The following is a 26,829-nucleotide window of genomic DNA, read 5'->3' as shown; positions in this document are numbered from 1 at the left end:
TACTGCTAATGAATAAACCAAGGAAATGAAGTCTGATCAAAACTCAAGTGTGTATGGTGTAAGGCTATGTGTGTAGATTAGCTGAAGGATGTCTTACCAAAATGTTGACGGAAGTGAAGTAACGCGGAAGTCCGTGGGAAAACGTGTCCAAGCGTGGGGTCGAGAATCCAAAAGGCAGTCCGGGGGGGGCAAGGGGAACAACAGGGGATCCAGGAGAAACACGGGAAGAGCTGCGGGAAGACAACAAGAGCATCAGACAACAGAAACACGGAAGTCGCAGGGGAAGAGCGAGTACGTGGGATGGAAGCCAGACACAGGATGCTTACTCAGGTACAGATGGCTATAATCCGGCCAGTGATGGCAGGTTGTCCAGGTCTATAAAGGCAGCTCCGTCATTACCATCAGGTGTGAAGTTTGCAGGTGACTGATTGCAGCTGGCAGCTGCTGCAGGGCGGGGACGCGCGCGGCTCGTTCCTGGATGTGTGCGCCCGTGGGCGTGCCCCGAGTGGCGCACAGATGGACGAGCGGCGCTGGCAGGGGTCTGAACCGTAACAAAAATAGAGTAGTGTAGTAGACCTAAGTACTCATCAAGTACCACCATAATGACAACTTTAAATACAGTAGTGTAGTAGACCTAAGTATTCATTAAGTACCACCATAATGACAATAAAATACAGTAGTGTAGAAGACAAAGTACTCAAGTACCACCATAATGACAACATTAAAACACAGTAGTGTAGTAGACCTAAGTATTCATTAAATACATCATAATGACAACATTAAAATACAGTTGTGTAGTAGACCTAAGTATTCATTAAGGACCACCATAATAACAACAACATTAAAATACAGTAGCATAGTAGACCTAAGTATTCATTAAGTACCACCATAATGACAACATTAAAATACAGTAGTGTAGTGGACCTAAGTATTCATTAAATACATTATAATGACAACATTAAAATACAGTTGTGTAGTACACCTAAGTATTCATTAAGGACCACCATAATAACAACAACATTAAAATACAGTAGCATAGTAGACCTAAGTATTCATTAAGTACCACCATAATGACAACATTAAAACACAGTAGTGTAGTAGACCTAAGTATTCATCAAGTACCATCATAATGACAACATTAAAATACAGTAGCGAAGTAGACCTAAGTATTCATTAAGTACATCATAATGACAACATTAAAATACAGTAATGTAGTAGACCTTAGTATTCATTAAATACCACCATAATGACAACATTAAAATACAGTAGTGTAATAGACCTAAGTATTCATTAAGGACCACCATAATAACAACAACAACATTAAAATACAATAGCATAGTAGACCTAAGTATTCATTAAGTACCACCATAATGACAACATTAAAATACAGTAGTGTAGTAGACCTAAGTATTCAAGTACCAGCATAATGACAACATTAAAATACAGTAGCGAAGTAGACCTAAGTATTCATTAAGTACATCATAATGACAACATTAAAATACAGTAGTGTAGTAGACCTTTGTATTCATTAAATACCACCATAATGACAACATTAAAATACAGTAGTGTAGCAGACCTAAGTATTCATTAAGTACATCATAATGACAACATTAAAATACAGTAGTGTAGTAGACCTTAGTATTCATTAAATACCACCATAATGACAACATTAAAATACAGTAGTGTAATAGACCTAAGTATTCATCAAGTACCACCATAATGACAACATTAAAATACAGTAGTGTAGTAGACCTAAGTATTCATCAAGTACCACCATAATAACATTAAAATACAATAATATATTTTAGATACAATAAGAGTTATTAGAATACCTTAATACTGAATAGATTGGTATCTTGCATGTTTACACTAACTTATTTATAAAAGAGAGTTTTTGGAGCATTGGGTCCATGTCCTTGAGGACGTTTGCTGCTGATGTCCCAGAAGACCAACATGGGAGACAAAATGTGTCCAGGAGGACATGTTGCATTGTTTACGTTGCTGGTAGTTAGTTATGTAAACATGTTTTCTGCACACAGGCCTCTTCCTGTTGCTCCGCCAGCTGGGCTGTGATTGGACAAGATGGACAAGACAGATGTTAGCCCCAGAAGAAAGTAGCTGTGACATTCTCACAAACTCCCACAGATTCTGTACTCAAATGTCCTCAAGGATGTTGTCTTAGGAGGAGAAGACTCTTCTGGGCGTGTGCTGCCCCTGTGGAGATACGTCGGGAAGAAGCAAAGTGCTTTCACGTGTGGACACTTTGGAGCCATCACACCACAGATAGGCTCCTTTTGACCTTTTTCACATCATTTTCACATTTAAGTGCTTTTAAGTGCTGTCGGGCAGTAAATACACCGACACACAAATATCAAAACTCAAGAGTCAACACTCTTATTTTACTGGAAAGGATTGCAAATGAAATAATATATTTACAGTTAATGTATATACATCATTTTATTATAAATGAATAAAATGTTCGCTAAATACTTCTAAAACTACATATTGTTATAAATAAATAATACACATTTAAATTAAGTAATGCACATTCTTACAAAAACAGTGTACTGTAACTCCAAATTGTCTCCTATTGTTCTTCTTTCAGATTTGTCAATATTTTAAATTATATTTTTATATAATTCATGTATAAATATTATGTATGTATTTTATACGTAATATTATATATTTAATTAAATATAATATATTTTTATAAAGTATGATACTATATTAATAATCTATACATGTTAAAATATATATATAAATATGTCTTTATAATATGATACAATACAAACTAATCTATATATTTATAATTGTATGCATGTATATATTCTAAATCATGTATAATTATATTTGCATAATGTTATAATACGTATATAACATATTTTATAATGTTATGATACTATATAATCTAATCTATATATTTATAATTGTATGTATGTATACATCCATCCATCCATTGTCTACTGCTTATTCCCTTTTGAGGTCACGGGGGTTGCTGGCGCCTATCTCAGCTACAATCGGGCGGAAGGCGGTGTACACCCTGGAAAAGTCGCTACCTCATCGCAGTTATGATACATATATATATATATATATATATTTATTTATTTATTTTTTTTATTTTTATTTTTTTTTAATAAAGTTATGATACTATATTTATAATCTAATCTTTATATTTTTAATTGTATGTTTGTATATATATTCTAAATATTTTATATTTATATTTGTATAATGTTATGGTACATATATAATATATTTTTGTAATGTTATGATACTATATAATCTAATCTATATATTTATAATTATATGTATGTATGCAATTATAAATAATTTCTAATTATATTTTTATAATATATGTATATATAATATTTGTATAATATACTATATAATTTAATTTATATATTTATAATTGTATGTATGTATAAAATTCAAAATTTTATTTTTATAATGTTTTGATACATATATATATATATATATATATATATATATATATATATTTTTTTTTTATGTTATGATACTATATTTAGAATCTATATATTTATAATTGTATGTATGTATATATTCTAAATATTTTATAATTATATTTGTATAATGTTATGGTACATATATAATATATTTTTATAATGTTATGATACTAAATTTATAATCTAATCTCTATATTTAATTGTATGTATGTATACAATTATAAATAATTTATAATTACATTTGTATAATGTTATGATACATATATAATCTAAATAAATAATATAATCTAATCTATATATATTTAGCTATTTTTTTAAATTGTATGTATAATATTCAAAATAATACGCTGTGATTCAATTCAGAAATTGATTCTCATTTTAAACTGTTTTCACAATATTGGAATTAGAATAAAACCTTTCTCAAGACTGGTTTTTAGATGTAGACAAATTTTAATCATTTTTCCACACAGTAACTCAGTTACAAAGGATGGAAAAGACAATGCAGGTATTAAATAAAATGAAAACAATATAAAATATAACATACATACGTAATATTTACATAATATATGTACAGTATAGGATATTATGTTTATATCATAAAACAGAGTAAATCCAGCAGAAAATAGACATTAAAAACAAAGACAGACATTATAAAGAAAGATTTAATGTTCAAGGTTACAAAAGAAAGATGGCAAAATTGTTTGACAAAAAAATTAAAAAAAACATGAACCACTTTAGAATCGGAATCATTTAAAAGCTTGCGTCAGATGTAAAAAAAAGAAGTTTTTTTTTAGCATCCTATTACTGTAATTTGTATTATACTGTATCTGTCATGACCAGGACTTTAGTGGGGTTTGTTGTCCCGTGGTGCAATACCATTGGAGGGAACACGGCGTGAAGGTAAGGACATCTTTGTAATTGACTCAAAAACTTGCACGAAGGCAAAACGATGGTCGTAAAACAAAAACTAGCACTATGGCATGAATAACAAAACTTACTTTGAATTAAAGCTGCAAGCGGCGATGGACGGGATCGACTTTTGCTGGTGTTTCCTGCCTTTACCCATTCAACATATCTTTACCTGCACATTACCTACCTGCTCTGTATCCTAGTGTCACACTGGTGCTTCTTTCTTTCACCCATACACGCTGGTGCTTCCTGCCATCACCCAGGCAACATGTCTTTACCTGCAAATTACCTACCTTCTCTGTATCCTGGAGTCAAACTGGTGCCTCCTTCTTTCACCCAGTCAACATATCTTTACCCGCACAGTACCTACCTTCTCTGCATTGTGTGGTCACACTGGTGCTTCCTGCTTTTAAGTGGCCATCTTGAGACGGCGCAGCTGTTCTTTGAAGGCTCGTGAAATCAAAACCGGAGCAGTTATTAAAACTCTTTTCTCAACTTTTAATCAGAAGGGTTCAATCTCTTTCCTGTGCAAGTTTGAAGCTGACACAACAAACGCGCTCGGAGGAGGTCATGTTTGAAAAAAGGTGACGGGTTTTTCCAAAACTTTTGTTTTGAAGGGGTAATTGCCAACTTTCTGTTGATTTTTGCTGAAGGATGTAAATGAATGAAATGTAGGTCTAAGTGAGACCCACATATAGGTTTTACTTTAATGTCTCTACGACATTCCTAACGGAAGTTACAAGCAGTTTTGTCTGTGTTTTCTTCCTAGGAGCAGTTTTGTCTGTGTTTTATTCCTAGGGGGCGCTAGAGCGCAATTTTGAGTTTTTAGGTTTGGTTGTTTTATTAGATCGCAATTTTCGCCAGTCCTGATGTGTGTGTCCAGTTTGGTGAGTTTTGAAGCATTTTAAGGGGATCAAATTACAGCTCAAAGAGTCAAAAATTACATTTTTTAGGAAACTTTTGTTTTGAAGGGTTTTTTGCCAACTTCCTGTTGATTTTGGCTGACGGAGGTCAGTGTATGAAATCTAGGTCTAAGTCAGACCTACATAGAGGTTTTCGTTTCATGTCTCTACGACATTCCTAACGGAAGTTGCAAGCCGTTTTGTCCGTGTTTTTTCCTAGGGGGCGCTAGAGCGCAATTTTGAGTTTTTGTTTTTTAGTTTAAATGGCAATTTTCGCCAGTCCTGATGTGTGTGTCAAATTTGGTGAGTTTTGAAGCATGTTAAGGGGGTCAAATTACAGCTCAAAGAGGCGGCGGTATATTAATAATAAGACCTTAGAAATACAATAGGGTCCTCTTGGGGCGGTATAGCTCGGTTGGTAGAGTGGCCGTGCCAGGAACTTGAGGGTTGCAGTTTCGATTCCCGCTTCCGCCATCCTAGTCACTGCCGTTACGTCCTTGGGCAAGACACATTACTCATCTGCTCCCAGTGCCACCCACACTGGTTTAAATGTAACTTAGATATTGGGTTTCACTATGTAAAGCGCTTTGAGTCACTAGAGAAAAGCGCTATATAAATATAATTCACTTCACTTCACTTCTGTCCCAAAGGGACATTCGGTCCCTAACAAGAAAGTAACCTGGATCATAGACATGGAAGGCGATAGATGGCGTGTAGGAGGTGATGTCGCCAGGCTGACTACCTGGCAACTACAGGTTTAAATAATGCTGTGGTGATTAGTGAAAACAGGTGCGTGACTCAAAATGTGAAACTAATGGTTGCTATGGTGACAAAACAGGAGTGAAAAAGCAGGAACTGAGTGTCCAAAAACCAAACAGAACATGACTTAAAAAAAAACATAATCACAGACATGACAGAATCATATTATATAATACACTCGTATCATCCATCCATCCATTTTCCACCGCTTATTCCCTTTTGGGGTCGCGGGGGGGACGCTGGCGCCTATCTCAGCTACAATCGGGCGGAAGGCGGGGTACACCCTGGACAAGTCGCCATTTCATCGCAGGGCCAACACAGATTACAATTATGTAACAAATAAAACATGCAATGACTTTCTTTTTTTAATAATGAAAAAAAAACGTCTTTTTCCCCCGACACTTAAATTAAATACCTCTATTATTATTATAATATAACTATTCCAATCCACTTTATTTAAACAACAAAATGTTTCCAAAGTGCTGCACAACAATATTAAAAACAACATTCAAATACTATCCTGAGCTCCACCAATGACTGAATAAAAACAAAAACTAATAATACATAAATACATATCAAACCAATATAAAATACAAATGATTAAAAACGATTTTAAGGGTGGAACCGATTAAAACAATAAATAGAAATCAACATTTTAAAACACAGAGGGCAACAGAACTAATAATATAACTATTATTATAATACTTTGAGGTGATTTTATCTAAATGTACACATAGTGATCGGTTCTGGGCTTCAAGTTTATTCAAGTTTTTTGTTCTTCGGTCAATGGTCAACAAAGCAATAAAACAGTTGTACATTCATAGATTGAAAATAAAAAGTTGTACATTCATAGATTGAAAATAAAAAATGTTACAGACCGAAAGGGTTTAGGCTGAAATTAAACACTTATTGCGCCTAACCCTATAAACAATTTCAAGTACAAAATAAACTTCCGAAAGTTATAAAAAGTCCTTTGCACAACTTATTATAAATACACATTATAAACAACATGAACGTAGTTCAATTTTATACACAGTACAGGCATGTGAAATGTCCCTGTGTACATATAGACCTTTGCACTAATTATACATACAATATATACAAACAATTGTACTTCTATTATTATTTATATCTCATGTTTAATGAGACTGGTAAATTAATTTCCAGCCAAGAGGAATTAATCATGACAAATCAAATATTTCCATAACTGGAGCATAAACAAAAAAAAACTGTTTGTATTATAAGAGGCCTGCAGACATGAAATATTACTCATAATCAAGTTTACAGCCTTATATAGAATGGAAATATTGTGTTGACTGCTGTAGTGCTGATAGAACATTTTCATGTCGGGTCCAAAATGTGCTGAAAAAGAGTGAGGAGAGCAGCAGTTATTATAAAAAATATTATTTATTTATATCGCCATCGCTCTGAAATGTTGTTTTGGATCTTTTTCAGGTGGGTGAAAGTCTCGCTGGACGGGGTCTTGCAGTAAATACGACAGGAAAGGTGACGTCATCCTAAAAGAATGTTGAGTCCGACCCTGATTGGGCCCCCGTTTTGAGTGGGGGGGTCGGGGGTGGGCGGGACCCTGCAGGACATCCCGGGGAAGAAGCACACAGTCGGGTCCGCTACGTGCCGCTCTGCCACACTTTGTCCGGGCTTCTTTATCCCAGTCGCAGGATGTCTACGGACTTCTCAAGATGTCTCCGGAACCTTCTGGTCCTGTTGTGTGCTGCCTCGGCTGCTGGAAGGAACAGTGAGTCACCTTTACCTTTTATTTCACCCTTTTATAGTAGACTCAAGTATCACCCCAGAAAACACTAGCTTCGCCAAGCACCACCGTAATGACAACATGAAAATATAGTAGCCTAGTAGACCTAAGTGTTCATCAAGTACCACCGTAATGACAACATGAAAATATAGTAGCCTAGTAGACCTAAGTGTTCATCAAGTACCACCGTAATGACAACATGAAAATATAGTAGCCTAGTAGACCTAAGTATTCATTAAGTACCACAGTAATGACAACATGAAAATACAGTAGTGTAGTAGACCTAAGTATTCATTAAGTACCACCGTAATGACATTAATATACAGTAGTATAGTAGACCTAAGTATTCATTAAGTGCCACCGTAATGACAACATGAAAATACAGTAGTGTAGTAGACCTAAGTATTCATTAAATGCCGCTATAATGACAACATGAACATACAGTAGCTTAGTAGACCTAAGTATTCATTAAGTACCACCATAATGACAACATGAAAATACAGTAGTGTAGTAGACCTAAGTATTCATCAAGTACCACCGTAATGACAACATGAAAATACAGTAGTGTAGTAGACCTAAGTATTCATTAAGTACCACCGTAATGACATTAATATACAGTAGTATAGTAGACCTAAGTATTCATTAAGTACCACCGTAATGACAACATGAAAATACAGTAGTGTAGTAGACCTAAATATTCATTAAATGCCGCTATAATGACAACATGAACATACAGTAGCTTAGTAGACCTAAGTATTCATTAAGTACCACCATAATGACAACATGAAAATACAGTAGCACAGTAGACTAAAGTATTCATCAAGTACCACTATAATGACAACATTGAAAGACAGTAGTGTAGTAGACCCAAGTATTCATTAAATACCACCATAATGATACCATTAAAATACAGTAGCATAGTAGACTGAAGTATTCATCAAGTACCAGCATAATGACAACATTAAAATACAGTAGTGTAGTAGACCTAAGTATTCATCAAGTACCACCGTAATGACATTAAAATACAGTAGTATAGTAGACCTAAGTATTCATTAAATACCGCTATAATGACAACATGAACATACAGTAGCCTAGTAGACCTAAGTATTCATTAAGTACCACAGTAATGACAACATGAAAATACAGCAGTGTAGTAGACCTAAGTATTCATTAAGCACCACCGTAATGACATTAATATACAGTAGTATAGTAGACCTAAGTATTCATTAAGTGCCACCGTAATGACAACATGAAAATACAGTAGTGTAGTAGACCTAAGTATTCATTAAATGCCGCTATAATGACAACATGAACATACAGTAGCTTAGTAGACCTAAGTATTCATTAAGTACCACCATAATGACAACATGAAAATACAGTAGTGTAGTAGACCTAAGTATTCATCAAGTACCACCGTAATGACAACATGAAAATACAGTAGTGTAGTAGACCTAAGTATTCATTAAGTACCACCGTAATGACATTAATATACAGTAGTATAGTAGACCTAAGTATTCATTAAGTACCACCGTAATGACAACATGAAAATACAGTAGTGTAGTAGACCTAAATATTCATTAAATGCCGCTATAATGACAACATGAACATACAGTAGCCTAGTAGACCTAAGTATTCATTAAGTACCACCATAATGACAACATGAAAATACAGTAGTGTAGTAGACCTAAGTATTCATTAAGTACCACCGTAATGACAACATGAAAATACAGTAGTGTAGTAGACCTAAGTATTCATTAAGTACCACCGTAATGACAACATGAAAATACAGTAGTGTAGTAGACCTAAGTATTCATCAAGTACCACCGTAATGACATTAAAATACAGTAGTATAGTAGACCTAAGTATTCATTAAATACCGCTATAATGACAACATGAAAATACAGTAGTATAGTAGACCTAAATATTCATCAAGTACCACCATAATGACAGCATGAACATACAGTAGTGTAGTAGACCTAAGTATTCATCAAGTACCACCATAATGACAACATTAACATACAGTAGCACAGTAGACTAAAGTATTCATCAAGTACCACTATAATGACAACATTGAAAGACAGTAGTGTAGTAGACCCAAGTATTCATTAAATACCACCATAATGATACCATTAAAATACAGTAGCATAGTAGACTGAAGTATTCATCAAGTACCAGCATAATGACAACATTAAAATACAGTAATGTAGTAGACCTAAGTATTCATTAAGTACCACCATAATAATACAATTAAAATACAGTAGCATACTAGACTAAAGTATTCATCAAGTACCAGCATAATGACAACATTAAAATACAGTAATGTAGTAGACCTAAGTATTCATCAGGTACCACCATAATGACATTAAATACAGTAGTGTAGTAGACCTAAGTATTCATTAAGTACCACCATAATGACAACATTAATATACAGTAGTGTAGTAGACCTAAGTATTCATCAAGTACCACCATAATGACAACATTAATATACAGTAGTGAAGTAGACCTAAGTATTCATTGAGTCCCAACCTAATGACAACATTAAAATACAGTAATGTAGTAAATAAAATAAATAAATGGGTTGTACTTGTATAGCGCTTTTCTACCTTCAAGGTACTCAAAGCGCTTTGACACTACTTCCACATTTACCCATTCACACACACATTCACACACTGATGGAGGGAGCTGCCATGCAAGGCGCCAACCAGCACCCATCAGGAGCAAGGGTGAAGTGTCTTGCTCAGGACACAACGGACGTGACGAGGATGGTACTAGGTGGGATTTGAACCAGTGACCCTCGTGTTGCACACGGCTACTCTTCCACTGCGCCACGCCGTCCCTTTTAGTAGACCTAAGTATTCATCAAGTACCACCATAATGACAGTAAATACATTAGTGTAGTAGACCTAAGTATTCATCAAGTACCACCAAAATGACACCATTAAAATACAGTAGTGTAGTACACCTAAGTATTCATCAAATACCACTATAATGACAACATTAAAATACAGTAGTGTAGTAGACGTAAGTATTCATCAAGTACCACCATAATGACAACATTAATATACAGTAGTGTAGTAGACCTAAGTATTCATTGAATACCGCTATAATGACAACATGAAAATACAGTAGCATAGTAGCCTAAGTATTCATTATGTTCCACCATGTTGACATTAAAATACAGTAGCATAGTAGACTAAAGCATTCATCAAGTACCACTGTAATGACAACATTAAAATACAGTACTGTAGTAGACCTAAGTATTCATCAAGTACCACCATAATGACAACATTTAAATTTCAGTGGAGTAATATTTGTTGCTTCCAAACTCAGGAAGTTAGACACGGGTCACGTGACTACAAACTCCACACCTCATTGGCTGGTTCTGAGACAGGATCGACTGCGTCAGTCTTAGTTTACCGGAAGTGAGTCCTGAGTTTTGAAGCATCCAATATTTATTTTTTTACAATAAACACACTGCCAGCATAGTTAGATTTAATAAAACATTCTTCCATCAATTCAGTGTCCAAACGAAGCCTCCATGTTGGAATTAACAGCTGTGTTTACAGCTAATACACAACTTGGACTATGTAAGCATTGAAATATTGACGGATGGCGACGGTTCCGATTTGTCCTCAGACACGCTTTCAAATATCTTTTTGAAACTTGCAAAGCTGGAACATTCCCTGCCAGAGAGAGTTAGACTGTGTACTCCCTTTTTAACACTTCACTTTTTCTCCAAAAGTGGAACGTCTGAGAGATATCTCAAGTTCCCTCTGGTCAGTCTTAAATACATAAACATATACATACATACATATATATCTACATATATATTAGGGGTGTAACGGTACACAAACATTTTGGTTCGGTACGTACCCCGGTTTAGAGGTCACGGTTCGGTTCATTTTCGGTACAGTAAGAAAACAACAAAATATACATTTTTTGGTTATTTATTTACCAAATTTGTAAACAATGGCTTTATCATTTTAACATTGGGAACACTATAACAATTCTGCCCACGTTAATCCACATTAAACTGCCTCAAGTTGTTGCTTTGATTAAATAAAATTACAAAACTTTTCTTCTTCATATAAAAAGTGCAACATTAAACAGTTTCAAGTCAACTCATCATGCTTAATTTATTACAGCATTTTGGAAGCCTGTAGTTGACTTTTATTAGGAAAATGTTATATTTTTATCAACATGTGATAGCAGGGACCCTGCTATTCAAAACTAGGCTGCTACATTACTAATGATTAATGTAACTGTAGCTGAAAAAATAGTAATATAACAACACAATGGAGTTCAATGAAATAACAGACAGGGCTTTGCTGCCCCTAACACACACACACACACACACACACACCGCAAAATGAGTTAACGTTACGCTAAAAGCTAATTAGCCTTCACCTCAAGCCAGAACGGCGAGGGAGCTGAGCTGCAGTTTAAGTTTCTAGAAGGTCAACGGGCTCATAGTGATGTTTGTAATAGTTGTGACTGGGAAGTGTTTTTTTATGTTTTGGGGAGAGTCCGCTGTCCGCTGCTTCCCTGCTAAACGGATATCCGCTCGCTGCTGAAGCATTGACTACATCGCTCTGAATACGCACTGCTGATTGGCTTTGTATGTAACCAATCAGATGGTTGTGTGGGCGGGACAATGCTTGCTGCTCAGACAGAGGCAGAAAGCAGAGCAGCTTGTGAAGACTTATTCTTACACACTCGTTCGATACGCCCGCGTGCCGAACCGAAACCCCCGTACCGAAACGGCTCAATACAAATACACGTACCGTTACACCCCTAATATATATGTATATGTATGTATATATATATATTATATATATATATATAATATATATATATATATATATATATATGTGTGTGTATGTATATATATATGTATATATATGTATATTAATGTGTATATATATATATGTATATATACTGTATGTGTGTATATATATATATATATATACAAAAGCAGTGAAGTTGTCACTTTGTGTAAATGGTAAATAAAAACAGAATACAATGATTTGCTAATCCTTTTCAACTTATATTTAATTGAATACACTACAAAGAGAAGATATTCATTGTTCACACTGAGAAACTTTGTTTATTTTTTGCAAATAATCATGAACTTAGAATTTAATGGCAGCAACACATTGCAAAAAAGGGACATTTTTACCAGTGTGTTACATGGCCTTTCCTTGTAACAACACTCAGTAAGGGTTTGGGAACTGAGGAGAGACATTTTGAAAGCTTTTCAGGTGGAATTCTTTCCCGTTCTCGTTTGATGTACAGCTTAAGTTGTTCAACACGACGGGGTCTCCGTTGTGGTATTTTAGGCTTCATAATTTTCAATGGGAGACAGGTCTGGACTACAGGCAGGCCCGTCTAGTACCTGGACTCTTTTACTGCAAAGCCACGCTGTTGTGACACGTGGCTTGGCATTGTCTTGCTGAAATAAGCAGGGGCGTCCATGAGAGCGTTGCTTGGATGGCGACATATGTTGCTCCAAAACCTGTATGTACCTTTCAGCATTAATGGTGCCTTCACAGATGTGTAAGTTACCCATGCCTTGGGCACTAATACACCCCCATACCATCACAGATGCTGGCTTTTACACTTTGCGCCGAGAACAGTCCGGATGGTTGTTTTCTTCTTTGGTCCACAGTTTCCAAAAACAATTTGAAATGTGGACTCGTCATACCACAGAACAATTTTCCACTTTGCATTTCTGGGTGTTATCATGAAACCACACTGTTGTAACACATGGCTTGGCATTGTCTTGCTGAAATAAGCAGGGGCGTCCATGATAACGTTGATTGCACCAAAACCCGTATGTACCTTTCAGCATTAATGGTTCCTTCACAGATGTGTAAGTTACCCATGCCTTGGGCACTAATACACCCCCATACCATCACAGATGCTGGCTTTTACACTTTGCGCCTATAGCGGTCTGAATGGTTCTTTTCCTCTATGGTACGGAGGACACGACATCCACAATTTCCAAAAACAATTTGAAATGTGGACTCGTCAGACTAAAACACTTTCCCACTTTGCATCATCCATCCATCCATTTTCTACCGCTTATTCCCTTTCGGGGTGGCGGGGGGCGCTGGCGCCTATCTCAGCTACAATCGGGCGGAAGGCAGGGTACACCCCGGACAAGTCGCCACCTCATCGCAGGGCCAACACAGATAGACAGACAACATTCACACTCACATTCACACACTAGGGCCAATTTTTTAGTGTTGCCAATCAACCTATCCCCAGGTGCATGTCTTTGGAAGTGGGAGGAAGCCGGAGTACCCGGAGGGAACCCACGCATTCACGGGGAGAACATGCGAACTCCACACAGAAAGATCCCGAGCCTGGATTTGAACCCAGGACTGCAGGACCTTCGTATTGTGAGGCAGACGCACTAACCCCTCTGCCACCGTGAAGCCCCACTTTGCATCAGTCCGTCTTAAATGATCTCGGGCCCAGTGAAGCCGGCGGCGTTTCTGGGTGTTGTTGATAAATGGCTGTGGCTTCGCGTAGTAGAGTTTTAACTTGCACTTACAGACATAGCGACCAACTGTAGTTACTGACAGTGGTTTTCTGAAGTGTTCCTGAGCCCATGTGGTGATATCCTTTACGCACTGATGTAGCTTTTTGATGCAGTGCCGCCTGAGGGATGCTTACGTGCAGTGATTTCTCCAGATTCTCTGAACATTTTGATGATATTACAGACCGTAGTTGGTGAAATCCCTAAATTCCTTGCGATAGCTGGTTGACAAATGTTGTTCTTAAACAAATTGTTGACAAAGTGGTGACCCTCGCCCCATCCTTGTTTGTGAAAGACTGAGCATTTCATGGAGGCTGCTTTTATACCCAATTGAATTGAATTATATTTATATAGCGCTTTTCTCTAGTGACTCAAAGCACTTTACATTGTGACACCCAATATCTAAGTTACATTTAAACCAGTGTGGGTGGCACTGGGAGCAGGTGGGTAAAGTGTCTTGCCCAAGGACACAACAGCAGTGACTAGGATGGCGGAATCGAACCTGCAACCCCCAGGTTGCTGGCACGGCCACTCTACCAACCGAGCTATATGGCAGCCACCTGTTCCCAATCAGCCTGTTCACCTGTGGGATGTTCCACATAAGTGTTTGATGAGCATTCCTCAATGTCCTCATTCATTTTTGCCACTTGTGCCAGCTTTTTATCCCGAACAAGCTAATATTTGCAAAAAAAAACACAGTTCGTGATCCAACATGTGTTGTCTTTGCAGGCAGCGCACGAGGAAGAACCTTCGCCCTCTTCGACGCCTCCTTCACGGACGAGCCCTTCCCGCTCGACGACCTCTACGACCACGACGCGGCCTTCCCATCCAAGCCCACGGCGAGGGCGCGTAACGCGAGCGCCGCCGTGTCGGAGGCGGCGCTGCAGTTCCTGACGGGCCGCGTGTCCACCCTCCTCATCCCGTCCTTCTACGCGCTGGTCTGCCTGGCGAGCGTGCCCGTCAACGTCTGCGCCGCGCTGGCCTTCGCCCGCCGCATCCGCCCCAAGAAGCCGGCCGCCGTCTACATGCTGAACCTGGCGTGCGCCGACCTGGTCTTCGCCTCGCTGCTGCCCTTCAAGATGGCGTACCACTTGGCCGGCAACCACTGGGTGTTCGGCGAGGTCATGTGCCGCGTGGTCACCGCCGCCTTCTACTGGAACATGTACTGCTCGGTGCTGCTCATCGCCTGCATCAGCGTGGACCGCCTCCTGGCCGTGGTCTACCCCATCGACTCCCTGAGGTGGAGGAGGCCGCGGATCGCCACGGCGGCCTGCGCCGCCATGTGGACGCTGTCCCTGGCCGCCTCGGCGCCGCTGGTGGCGTCGCAGCAGACGGTGCGGCTGGAGGAGCTGGGCGTCACCACCTGCCACGACGTCCAGCCCGTGGACCGGCTCCTGGGGCGCTACAAGGTCTACTTCATCACGCTGTGCTGCGCCCTCTTCCTTGGCCCCCTGCTGGTCACCGTGGGGTCCTACGCCCGCGTCATCTGGTCTCTGAGCGCCGTCCCCCGCCGCGCCCCCGCCGGCTCGCGCAGGCGGAGCAGAGCCGTGGTGATGGCGCTGACGGTGCTGGTCATGTTCCTGCTCTGCTTCGCCCCCACCAACTGCCTCCTGCTCTTCCACTACGTCCACATCCACAGGAGCGCCCAGGACGCCCCGGAAGGTTCCTACGCCGCCTACTTGGTCTTCCTGTGCTTGGGGAGCCTCAACTGCCTGCTGGACCCGCTGCTCTACTTCTTCGGCTCCTCTCAGTGCCAGAGAGAACTGCTCGGGCTGCTCAGGTGCGGCAAGGCAGCCCAGACCTTCGGCAGCTCCTCGTCCGACTCCTACAGGTCCAGCACCAGGACCTTCCTCAAGTCCGGCTCCAGGATCGACACTTCTGTCGCCAAGCAGGAGTCTTTGGGCGGGCAGTACAAGAAGCTTTTGGTCTGACCTCCGAGAACCGAATGTGGACTTTTTCAACACTTAACCTGAAACCAGGACCAGTACTCGTCCAACGAGACCAAAGACCACAGAAATATGACACGCTAAGTCTTACAGTCTTCATACGGCCCCTTTCGTCACGGATTACCTGACACATGAAACGTGACAAATCTCCCCAAACTTGTCCCAATCAGTTTTTCTTATAACTATGATATATTTTGGGGTATTAAGGTGTTTTTATTCATAATCAGACCCCTCAAACTTGTTCAAAGCTCCCCAAACGTGTCCTACTAACATTTTTTGCCTATAATAGTTTTCATGTTAGTTATGAATAATAAGACGATAATAAGAAAAAGTATAAAATGTCAATAACACAAAAACTATAATACCTAATTAACATAAAAATATATTACTTAATAACATAAACTCTATAATAGTTAAAGACAGAAACTTTGCTGTGTTTTTTAAGTGTATTTTTAAAAAGTTATTTACAAAAATCCCAGAATGTTAATCAATCTAATAAAAGAAAACATAGGATGAAAAAAAATACTACACTAAAAAAATGAAAATCAAAAATGTATGACAGCAACTGATTAAAAAACTGATTCTTAATAAAAATTAAATACAATTGTCAAAATATTCCCCCTTCTCCAAAAAAAATAGCATTTTAATCGAAAAAAACATTTGAAAATTTTTTTGTCAAAAAAATAATTTTTTTGTTTTTTTTTCTTAGAATCAAATTCGAATAGTAATTAATAACAATCGAGTTTTGGGTGCGAATCAACTTTTTGAGCACCGTCAAAACTGACAAAATCCATGTGTGTAAAAACTGTACTCTGCAATTAATACAAGCAAAAGTATCAATAATAATAATATCAATAACAGTTGTTTAGTTTTTTTTTTAATGAAAAATGTATTTAAAAAATAAAATTGTAAAAAAAATGTAAAAAAACCATGTTGATTTTTTATTATTTTTTGAAGAATTGATTTAGAATAGTAATTAATAAAAATTAAGATTTGGGTGTGAATCAACTTTTTGAGCACCGTCAAAACTGACAAAATCCCTGTGTGTAAAAACTGTACTCTGCAATTATTCCAAGAAAAGTATCAATAATAATAATATCAATAATAGTTGTTTAGTGTTTTTAAATGAAAAACAAATTTAAAAAAATAAAATTGCAAAAAATTATTTTTTTTTTATTCATTTTTGGGGTTTTTTAAGAATCGATTTAGAATAGTAATTAATAAAAATAGAGATTTGGGTGTGAATCAACTTTTTGAGCACCGTCAAAACTGTACTCTGCAATTAATATAAGCAAAAGTATCAATAATAATAATATCAATAATAGTTGTTTAGGTCTTTTAAATGAAAAATGAATTTAAAAAATAAAATTGCAAAAAAAAAACAACATTGATTTTTTGTTTTTTTTAAGAATTGATTTAGAATAGTAATTAATAAAACTTAAGATTTGGGTGTGAATCAACTTTTTGAGCACCGTCAAAACTGACAAAATCCCTGTGTGTAAAAACTGTACTCTGCAATTAATACAAGCAAAAGTATCAATAATAATAATATCAATAATAGTTGTTTAGTGTTTTTAAATGAAAAACAAGTTTAAAAAAAAAAAAAAAATTGTATTCATTTTTTGGGTTTTTTTAAGAATCGATTTGGAATAGTAATTAATAAAAATTGAGATTTGGGTGTGAATCAACTTTTTGAGGACCGTCAAAACGGTGACAAAACTCCTGCGTGTAAAAACCATACTCAGCAATTAATACAAGCAACAGTATCACTAATAATATCAATAATGGCTGTTTAGTCTTTTATTCGGGGGAAGCAAAAAAAATTGCGAAAATAATATATATATTTTTTTATAAGAATTGATTTAGAATAGTTGTTTTTTTTAATCGAGATCTGGGTGTGAATCAACTTTTTGAGCACTCCTCCCATCAAAATCCCTGTGTGTAGAAACCATACTCTGCAATCATTAAAAGCAACCGTATCAATAATATCAATAACAGTTAAGTGATTTAATCGAAAAAATGTTTTACAAATTTGCAAAAAATAGTTGTTTTTTTACTTTAATGAAATCGATTTTCTTTTTTTTATGCATAAAAATTCTATTTGAATATTAATCTCATCGCATGGCGCCCAAAAACCTAGCGAGTCACTCATCTTACTCACGATGTCTTTGTGTTGAGTGTCCGCCCTGAGATGGGAAGGTTGTGAGTTCAAACCCCGGTCGAGTCACACCAAAGACTATTAAAAAAAATGGGAGCCATTACTTCCCTGTTTGGCTCTCTGCATCAAGGGTTGGAATTGGGGGGTTAAAGGCCTACTGAAATGAGATGTTCTTATTTAAACGGGGATAGCAGGTCCATTCTATGTGTCATACTTGATCTTTTCGCGATATTGCCATATTTTTGCTGAAAGGATTTAGTAGAGAACATCCACGATAAAATTCGCCACTCTTGGTCGCTAATAAAAAAGCCTTGCCTGTACCGGAAGTAGCAGACGATGCGTGCGTGACGTCCCGGGTTGTGGAGCTCCTCACATCTGAACATTGTTTACAATCATGGCCACCAGCAGCTAGAGCGATCCGGACCGAGAAAGCGAGGATTTCCCCATTAATTTGAGCGAGGACGAAAGATTTGTGGATGAGGATAGTCAGAGTGAAGACCTAGAAAGAAAAAAAAGGTGAGGGCAGTGGGAGCGATTCAGATGTTATTAGACACATTTACTAGGATAATTCTGGAAAATCCCTTATCTGCTTATTGTGTTACTAGTGTTATAGTGAGATTATATGGTACCTGAAAGTCGGAGGGGTGTGGTGAGGGAAGCCACGATTCTCAACGAGGCAAAGCGAAGGCAGCTTTTGGGGCCAGGCTGAGCTTTTTTTCCCCCCTCCTCCTCAGTGAAAGCATCCCACGTTCGGGGGAGGCCGGTCGAAAGAGGCAAGAGAGTCCGTAGCTGCCCGTTTGACAGGTGCACGAGGAACGACGCAAGCTATCCGCTCATGTCTAGGGTAAGAGCCGACTTATTACCACAATTTTCTCACCGAAACCTGCCGTTTGACATGTGGTAGGGAACCATGTCCGCTTGACCTCTCTGTTCCATATTAAAGCTTCACCGTCATCTTTAAGGAATGTAAACAAAGAAACACAGGCTGTGTTTGTGTTGCTAAAGCCTGCCGCAATAAAACCGCTTCCCACCTACATCTTTCTTCTTTGACGTCTCCATTATTCATTGAACAAATTGCAAAAAATTCAGCAACGCAGATGTCCTGAATACTGTGGAATTATAGCTTGGATCGGGCTGGAAAATAATGTCCGCTACATTCCGTGACGTCACGCGCACGCGTCTTCATACCGCGACATTTTCAACAGGATACTTTGTGCGACATTTAAAATTGCAATTTAGTAAACTAAAAAGGCCGTATTGGCATGTGTTGCAATGTTAATATTTCATCATTGACATATAAACTATCAGACTGCGTAGTAGTGGGTGTCAGTAGGCCTTTAAATCACCAACAATGATTTTGGGCGCGGCCACTGCTGCTGCTCACTGCTCCCCTCACCTCCCAGGGGGTGAACAAGGGTGATGGGTCAAATGCAGAGGACACATTTCACCACACCTAGTGTGTGTGTGTGTGTGTGACAATCATTGGTACTTTAAATTAAATCTTACTCACACAAACTGTTGTTTGTGCTGCCCTCCACTCTGATTGGTCACTTAAGGCCACCTCCTCAGAGCCAATCAGAGGGAACCTCGGATTCTTAAGAACATTTGAATTTTTAGACCAAATATTAGTGTAATGTGTTGATTTTTAATCACAGCTTTGACGCCATATAACTGACAATGTGTTTGGATCATCCTCAAAAGCAGCAATAATCAACAAATTAGCTTTGCTGTTTTTATCGTCATAACTTTTAGAACTGTGAAATTATTGAAGCAAGCTAAAAAGGATTTATTTATTTATATTTTTTATCGAAGCTGCAAATGAAACCGTCAACATTGTCAGACTAACACTCCCAATCTGACTTTGCACTTTGCTTTACTCGGTCAACACGAGCTGAATAAACATTTTGAAAGCACTTAACTCCGTGGACTCAACAGGCTTATGTCACCGAGAGATAAGGAGGGGAGCGGGCAGCGCGCCTTTGTCGCCCCCTGCGGGCCGGACACGGTGGTGCATGCGAACAGGTTCTAGGTCTCAGCCACTAGATGGCGACAGAATCCAGTAAATGTGTCGTCAACTGATACTGTGTGCGTGACACTTACGTCATAAGACTACTACTTACAATGTGGTTTTACCATTTATTAGAATATGATCATTTATTGCTGCTCATTATTCAGATAGTGAAAGTAGTTGGTGGCACTGCAGTAAAATGAAGGTATGTAAACAGACAGTTCGTGTGACGTCACCAAAGTGCGAAAGCCAGCTGTCGGGGGTGGGCGGTCCCATGCCAAGTAAATATCAAGTCATTTTTGACAACTACCTATATATATATATATATATATATATATATATATATATATATATATATATATATATATATATATATATATATATATACAGATGTATACAGATACTTGTATATATATATATATATATAAATATATTAATATATAAGTATCAGTATATATCGGTATTAAAATATATATCTCTGTATACATATAAGAATCTGTATATATATACATCTGTGTATATATATATATATAAATATAAGTATCTGCATATATATAAATATATGTATATAAATATATGTATATATATTTATACATCCATCCATCTGCTACCGCTTATTCCCTTATATATATACACATATGTATATATATATATATATATATATATATATATATATATATATATATATATATATATATATATATATATATATATACCTGCGATGAGGTGGCAACTTGTCCAGGGTGTACACTGCCTTTCGCACGATTGTAACTGAGATAGGCACCAACGCCCCCCGCGAACCCAAAGGGAATAAGCGGTAAAAAATAGATGGATGGATATATATATATATATATATATATATATATATATATATATATATATATATATATATATTTATATATATATAAGTATCTGTATATATCTGTATTTATATATATATATATATCTGTATGTATATATATATATATATAATAATCTGTATATATATATATCCGTATCTGTATATATATAGATATAAATATAAGTATCTGCATATATATATATATATATATTTACATATAAATATATGTATATAAATATATGTATATATTTATACATCCATCCATCTTCTACCGCTTATTCCCTTATATATATATATACATATATATATATATATATATATATATATATATATATACATATATATATATATATATATATATCTGCGATGAGGTGGCGACTTGTCCAGGGTGTACACTGCCTTTCGCCCGATTGTACTTGAGATAGGCACCAGCGCCCCCCGCGAACCCAAAGGGAATAAGCGGTAGAAAATAGATGGATGGATGGATATATATATATATATATATATACATACACACATATATATATATATATATATTGTGAGTATGTATGTATAGAAGTATAAGTATCTGTATATATCTGTATTTATATATATATATATATATATATATAATATATATATTTTAATATATATAATACACACATAAACACATATATATATTATATATATATACACACACACATATATTTGTGTATAAATATATATATATATTTGTGTGTATATATATATTTATATATATATATACACACACATATTTGTGTATATATGTGTGTATATTAAAACATGTATATATATAATTTTTGGGAAAATGTTAAAAGACTTGAATGTTCTGATTGAGTTGAAATGGTTGGTGTTGCAATTTTTCAAATCGGTTGAGAAATGTTAAGTTTTAATAGTTTTAATTGAAAAAACAGATTAAGAAATTCCAGGAATTTGGGGAAAACGGGGATTTTTTCCTGTTCAAAAAGCAACTTTGTGATTAAACTTCCTGATTAAAAGGAATGTTTTAAAGGTGGAACGGTTGAAGTGTGTTGAAAAATGTGGAAGGAGTTGACGATGGAAAAAAAGGGAATTACTGGAATTTTTCACAACTTGGAAAAATTATAAGTTTTAATTTCCAGGATGAGTGGAATATGTTGAAGGTGGAATGGTTGGAATCGGTGGAAAAATGTGGAAGTTTGAAAAAATGGCCAATTCATTTTTGAATGGGATAAATGTCCCGGAAAACTTGGGAATTCTGGGAAATGTGGGAGTTTTTGGAATGTTTCAAAGGAAAGCCCGCGATTCCCAAATAGGCTGAACAGTTTGAAGTTGGAACGCTTTGAATCGGGTGAAAAATGTGGAAGGTAGGGCTCCAAAATCTGGAAAAGAAGCAAAAGCATTCACACAATTATTATTATTATTTACCAACATGTTTATAAAATGATTTATTGACATGTAACTATTTTAAAAATATTCCCTTGGCTTACATATCATTTTTTGGAGCAAAATAAAGTCAGTGTTGCAACAAAGAAAATTCCATCCATCCATCCATTTTCTACCGCTTATTCCCTTTTGGGGTCGCGGGGGGCGCTGGCGCCTATCTCAGCTACAATCGGGCGGAAAGCGGGGTACACCCTTGACAAGTCGCCACCTCATCGCAGGGCCAACACAGATAGACAGACAACATTCACACTCACATTCACACACTAGGGCCAATTTAGTGTTGCCAATCAACCTATCCCCAGGTGCATGTCTTTGGAAGTGGGAGGAAGCCGGAGTACCCGGAGGGAACCCACGCATTCACGGGGAGAACATGCAAACTCCACACAGAAAGATCCCGAGCCTGGATTTGAACCCAGGACTGCAGGACCTTCGTATTGTGAGGCAGACGCACTAACCCCTCTCCCACCGTGAAGCCTAACAAAGAAAATTCAATAATTGAAAACATTAAATATGTTTTGCCCTAAAACATCGTACCAAATTATCAGCGATATCAGCATGAGAGTGCGAAAATATCTAATCACTTCACTGGCTTCCTGTTCTACAAAAGTGCCTCCATGGAAAATGTCCCCCTCTACCTCAAAGAACTACTCACCCCCAAATCCTCCACACGATACCGCCGACGTCCTCCAACCTCCGAGGACAAAGCTCCCAATAATCCAGTCTTTGGAACGCTCTCCCTGACCACCTGAGGGTACCACAGACTGTGGATGCTTTTTAAAAAAGGCTTAAAAACCCCTCTTTTTTTTTTTTAGATATATGCATACTACTTCTATCTATTAGGCGGTATGGCGTAGTGGTTAGGGTAGAGCGGCCGTGCCAGAAACATGAGGGCTGCAGGTTCGCTCCCCGCCTCTTGACATCTAAATCGCTGCCGTTGTGTCCTTCTCATGAGACTTCACCCTCGCCCCCGGTCCCGCTCACACTGGTGAATGAATGATGAATGAATGATAGATGGTAGTCAGAAGGGGGCCGTCGGCGCAAACTGGCAGCCTGGCTTCCGTCAGTCTACCCGAGGGCAGCTGTGGCTACAAATGTAGCTTACCACCAAAAGGTGTGAATGAATGATGGGTATCCTACTTCTCTGTGAGCCCTTTGAGTATCTAATAATAGAAAAGTGCGATATAAAATCTAATTATTATTATTATAGGCTGTTCTAGTTTTTATTTTTATTATCATTTTTATTTATTTTTTATACACTTTAGCACAGGGGTGTCCAAACTTTTTCCACTGAGGGCCGCACACTGAAAAATCAAAGCAAGCGGGGGCCATTTTGATATGTTTTTATTTCAAAAACCAATACAATATATGTGTAAAAATATACATTTAGGCCTCCGCTCAGGCTTGATCCCGGGGACCCCAAAGGATTTTGGTCAAAAAAATATTTAAAATGTGTCATTATTTTGTATTATTGTTATTCAAGGTTTAAATCTCTAGATCAACATTAGGTCTATCTGTCAGTTTAACGTTTTTAAAGATTTAAGTTGTATGCTCTTTTTGTCAAAGAAACCCTTGTTTTTTATGGGGAAAAAAACACAAAATATGCAATAGTTCCCCCAATATAATTTTAAAGTGGAATATTTGAGATTATAGAATAACTGGAGTCTTTAAAAATGTCAACACATAATCCAATTGATATAAATGTGTTATTATTTTTTTAGCAATGACACACACACAAAAAAAAATAGCACTAAAATGATTGGGTATCCCAAAAAATACTTTTGTTTTTTTACTGCTTACTTAAAACAAAATCGTCTTGAGATCAACTTCAGATCCATCTGTCAATTATAACTTTTATTGTTGTTTATGTTTTTTGTGTGTTTTTATTAGGCCCTTCTTTAGAAAAAAAAACAACTTTGTTTTTTTATATGGCAAACACAAAATATGCTACATTTTCCCCCCAAAATATCTCAAAGTGGAATATTTAATGTGACATTGATTTTGAATTTCCGCCGGGGCGCTAATTAATTTAAAACCACTTCTCACTCCGGCGCTTACCAAAGGCATGCGGTAAAAGTAAGCATGCGCTAATTGTTTTAAAACCTCTTCTCACTCCTGCGCTTACCAAAGGCATGCGGTAAAAGTAAGCATGCGCTAATTATTTTAAAACCTCTTCTCACTCCTGCGCTTACCAAAGGCATGCGGTAAAAGTAAGCATGCGCTAATTGTTTTAAAACCTCTTCTCACTCCGGCACTTACCAAAGGCATGCGGTAAAAGTAAGCATGCGCTAATTATTTTAAAAACTCTTCTCACTCCTGCGCTTACCAAAGGCATGCTGTAAAAGTAAGCATGCGCTAATTGTTTTAAAACCTCTTCTCACTCCTGCGCTTACCAAAGGCATGCGGTAAAAGTAAGCATGCGCTAATTGTTTTAAAACCTCTTCTCACTCCTGCGCTTACCAAAGGCATGCGGTAAAAGTATGCATGCGCTAATTATTTTAAAACCTCTTCTCACTCCGGCACTTACCAAAGGCATGCGGTAAAAGTAAGCATGCGCTAATTATTTTAAAAACTCTTCTCACTCCTGCGCTTACCAAAGGCATGCTGTAAAAGTAAGCATGCGCTAATTGTTTTAAAACCTCTTCTCACTCCTGCGCTTACCAAAGGCATGCGGTAAAAGTAAGCATGCGCTAATTGTTTTAAAACCTCTTCTCACTCCTGCGCTTACCAAAGGCATGCGGTAAAAGTATGCATGCGCTAATTATTTTAAAACCTCTTCTCACTCCGGCGCTTACCAAAGGCATGCGGTAAAAGTAAGCATGCGCTAATTGTTTTAAAACCTCTTCTCACTCCGGCACTTACCAAAGGCATGCAGTAAAAAATTGAGTGTGATGTAAGCTTGGACCTTAAATCTTACTGAATAGCTCTTAATCTTCTCCCCTTTATGTGATTTCAAATGACCGGTATTGAAATCAGCCTCCTCCATTTTGAAAATGATGACAGGGGAAGTGTCACTCGTGACGGCACGAGTTTAAAACGGCGGTAATGCTAGGCACGCGCTAATTATTTTGCGAAGCGAGTTTGACCCGGCAGTAATTCAAGGAAATACGGTATTTATCATTTTTTTAAAGAAAATAACAGCCTGCATGGCAGCTTTGTGATATTAGAGTAAGCATTGCAACATTTTCTTGCCACATTTCACCTGTTTACTCTTTTATATCACTTTTTCTGTTTTTTATCGTATTTTTAGAACGTGCTTAGGGAAGTTAAAAAATTAGCCGCGGGCCGCACTTTGGACACCACTGCTGTAGCACTTTGAGGCTGTTTGCTCAATTTAAAGTGCCTTTTACAGATAAAATATATTATTATTAATATCAAAGACAAGTACCAACAGGACTAACACAATTTTTTTTTTTTAAAACATTCAAACATTGAACACAACTTTAAAAATATCGACCATATCGCGCTATAGTATCGGCCCCCGTACTGATACCACCCTCGGAATTGGTATTTGTATCGACCCGCCTTCCTTCCGCTTTAGGAGGCCGCCTGTCTTACCTGGTGAAAGGTGAGGCGACACGCCCGCCAACATTACTGTGGCTGTTCTTGTTCTTCCACACGCAGACATTGTTGTCGTTGTTTCATTCGCCGCCATGACTGTTGGGACTCTTTGTCGGCTTCTCCTGCTTCTTTCCGCCCTATGCACCTGCTCCTGTGACACAGGTGAGAGTTCCAGGCTTTTTACCTTCACGGCTGCTCGAAAAGTCATCTTTACGCTCGGATAAAGTGTTTCTTGTGTTATCGCAGCGCAACTTTTCATATAAAAGTATGAAGTCGTTGTTTGGAAAGTGAGGGAAATCAGTGCCGTCACGTGACACCCCCGCCCGCGCTTCCTGTTTCGAGTACGGGGGGTTTAGGCGGGCAAATAGTCGCTAATACTGTTTCAAGTGTAAAAGTTAAGTGTACGAATAAGTCAATAAAAATATTGTTTTCAACCGACCTTTTGTTCCTGTTTTATTGTTAGTGTTTTCCATTTCGGCAGCGACTTTACTCTCCCCGCGGTCCTGTTGACTCAATTGCCGCATTCAATATAGCTGGGAAATTGGAG

The 26,829-nt window shown here is 37.5% G+C and overlaps 2 protein-coding genes and 2 long non-coding RNA genes across 5 annotated transcripts in view; 2 read left to right on the top strand and 2 right to left on the bottom strand.

The window, feature by feature from the left end:
- Nucleotides 1–93: 93 nt before the first annotated feature.
- Nucleotides 94–549, bottom strand: LOC133557448 (uncharacterized). Its single transcript, XR_009807771.1, has 2 exons — nt 327–549; nt 94–230 (listed from the first exon to the last, which is right to left on the bottom strand). It is a non-coding gene; the product is annotated as an uncharacterized LOC133557448 (long non-coding RNA).
- Nucleotides 550–3,795: 3,246 nt separating this feature from the next.
- Nucleotides 3,796–19,484, top strand: LOC133557444 (proteinase-activated receptor 1-like). The gene is made up of 4 exons (XM_061907905.1): nt 3,796–4,361; nt 4,877–4,954; nt 7,487–7,787; nt 15,076–19,484. Exons 3-4 carry the CDS (start codon nt 7,712–7,714, stop codon nt 16,275–16,277), a joined length of 1,278 nt encoding a protein of 425 aa, XP_061763889.1. The 5' UTR covers nt 3,796–4,361; nt 4,877–4,954; nt 7,487–7,711; the 3' UTR covers nt 16,278–19,484.
- A 2,687-nt stretch (nt 19,485–22,171) lies between these two features.
- Nucleotides 22,172–26,829, bottom strand: part of LOC133557443 (uncharacterized) — a 4,663-nt gene continuing 5 nt past the window's right edge. Inside the window, exons 1-3 of the long non-coding RNA XR_009807770.1 lie at nt 26,722–26,829; nt 26,280–26,433; nt 22,172–22,660 (exon numbers count right to left, since the gene is read on the bottom strand). The exon at nt 26,722–26,829 is cut by the window's right edge and continues 5 nt beyond it. This is a non-coding gene — a long non-coding RNA (uncharacterized LOC133557443). The remainder of the gene's footprint in view (nt 22,661–26,279; nt 26,434–26,721) is intronic.
- The window catches only part of LOC133557442 (proteinase-activated receptor 2-like), an 8,989-nt gene continuing 7,481 nt past the window's right edge, over nt 25,322–26,829 (top strand). Inside the window, exon 1 of one of the 2 annotated variants that reach the window (XM_061907904.1) lies at nt 25,322–26,444. In XM_061907904.1, coding sequence (XP_061763888.1) covers nt 26,375–26,444 — 70 coding nt within the window. In that variant the 5' untranslated portion in view covers nt 25,322–26,374. The remainder of the gene's footprint in view (nt 26,445–26,829) is intronic. The other variant, XM_061907903.1, reaches the window with a different exon arrangement.

The sequence above is a fragment of the Nerophis ophidion genome, linkage group LG08, assembly GCF_033978795.1.
Source record: "Nerophis ophidion isolate RoL-2023_Sa linkage group LG08, RoL_Noph_v1.0, whole genome shotgun sequence".
NCBI lineage: Eukaryota > Metazoa > Chordata > Actinopteri > Syngnathiformes > Syngnathidae > Nerophis > Nerophis ophidion.
The sequence above is the reverse complement of the archived record's forward strand: the minus strand, read 5'-3'. Positions and strand labels throughout refer to the sequence as shown.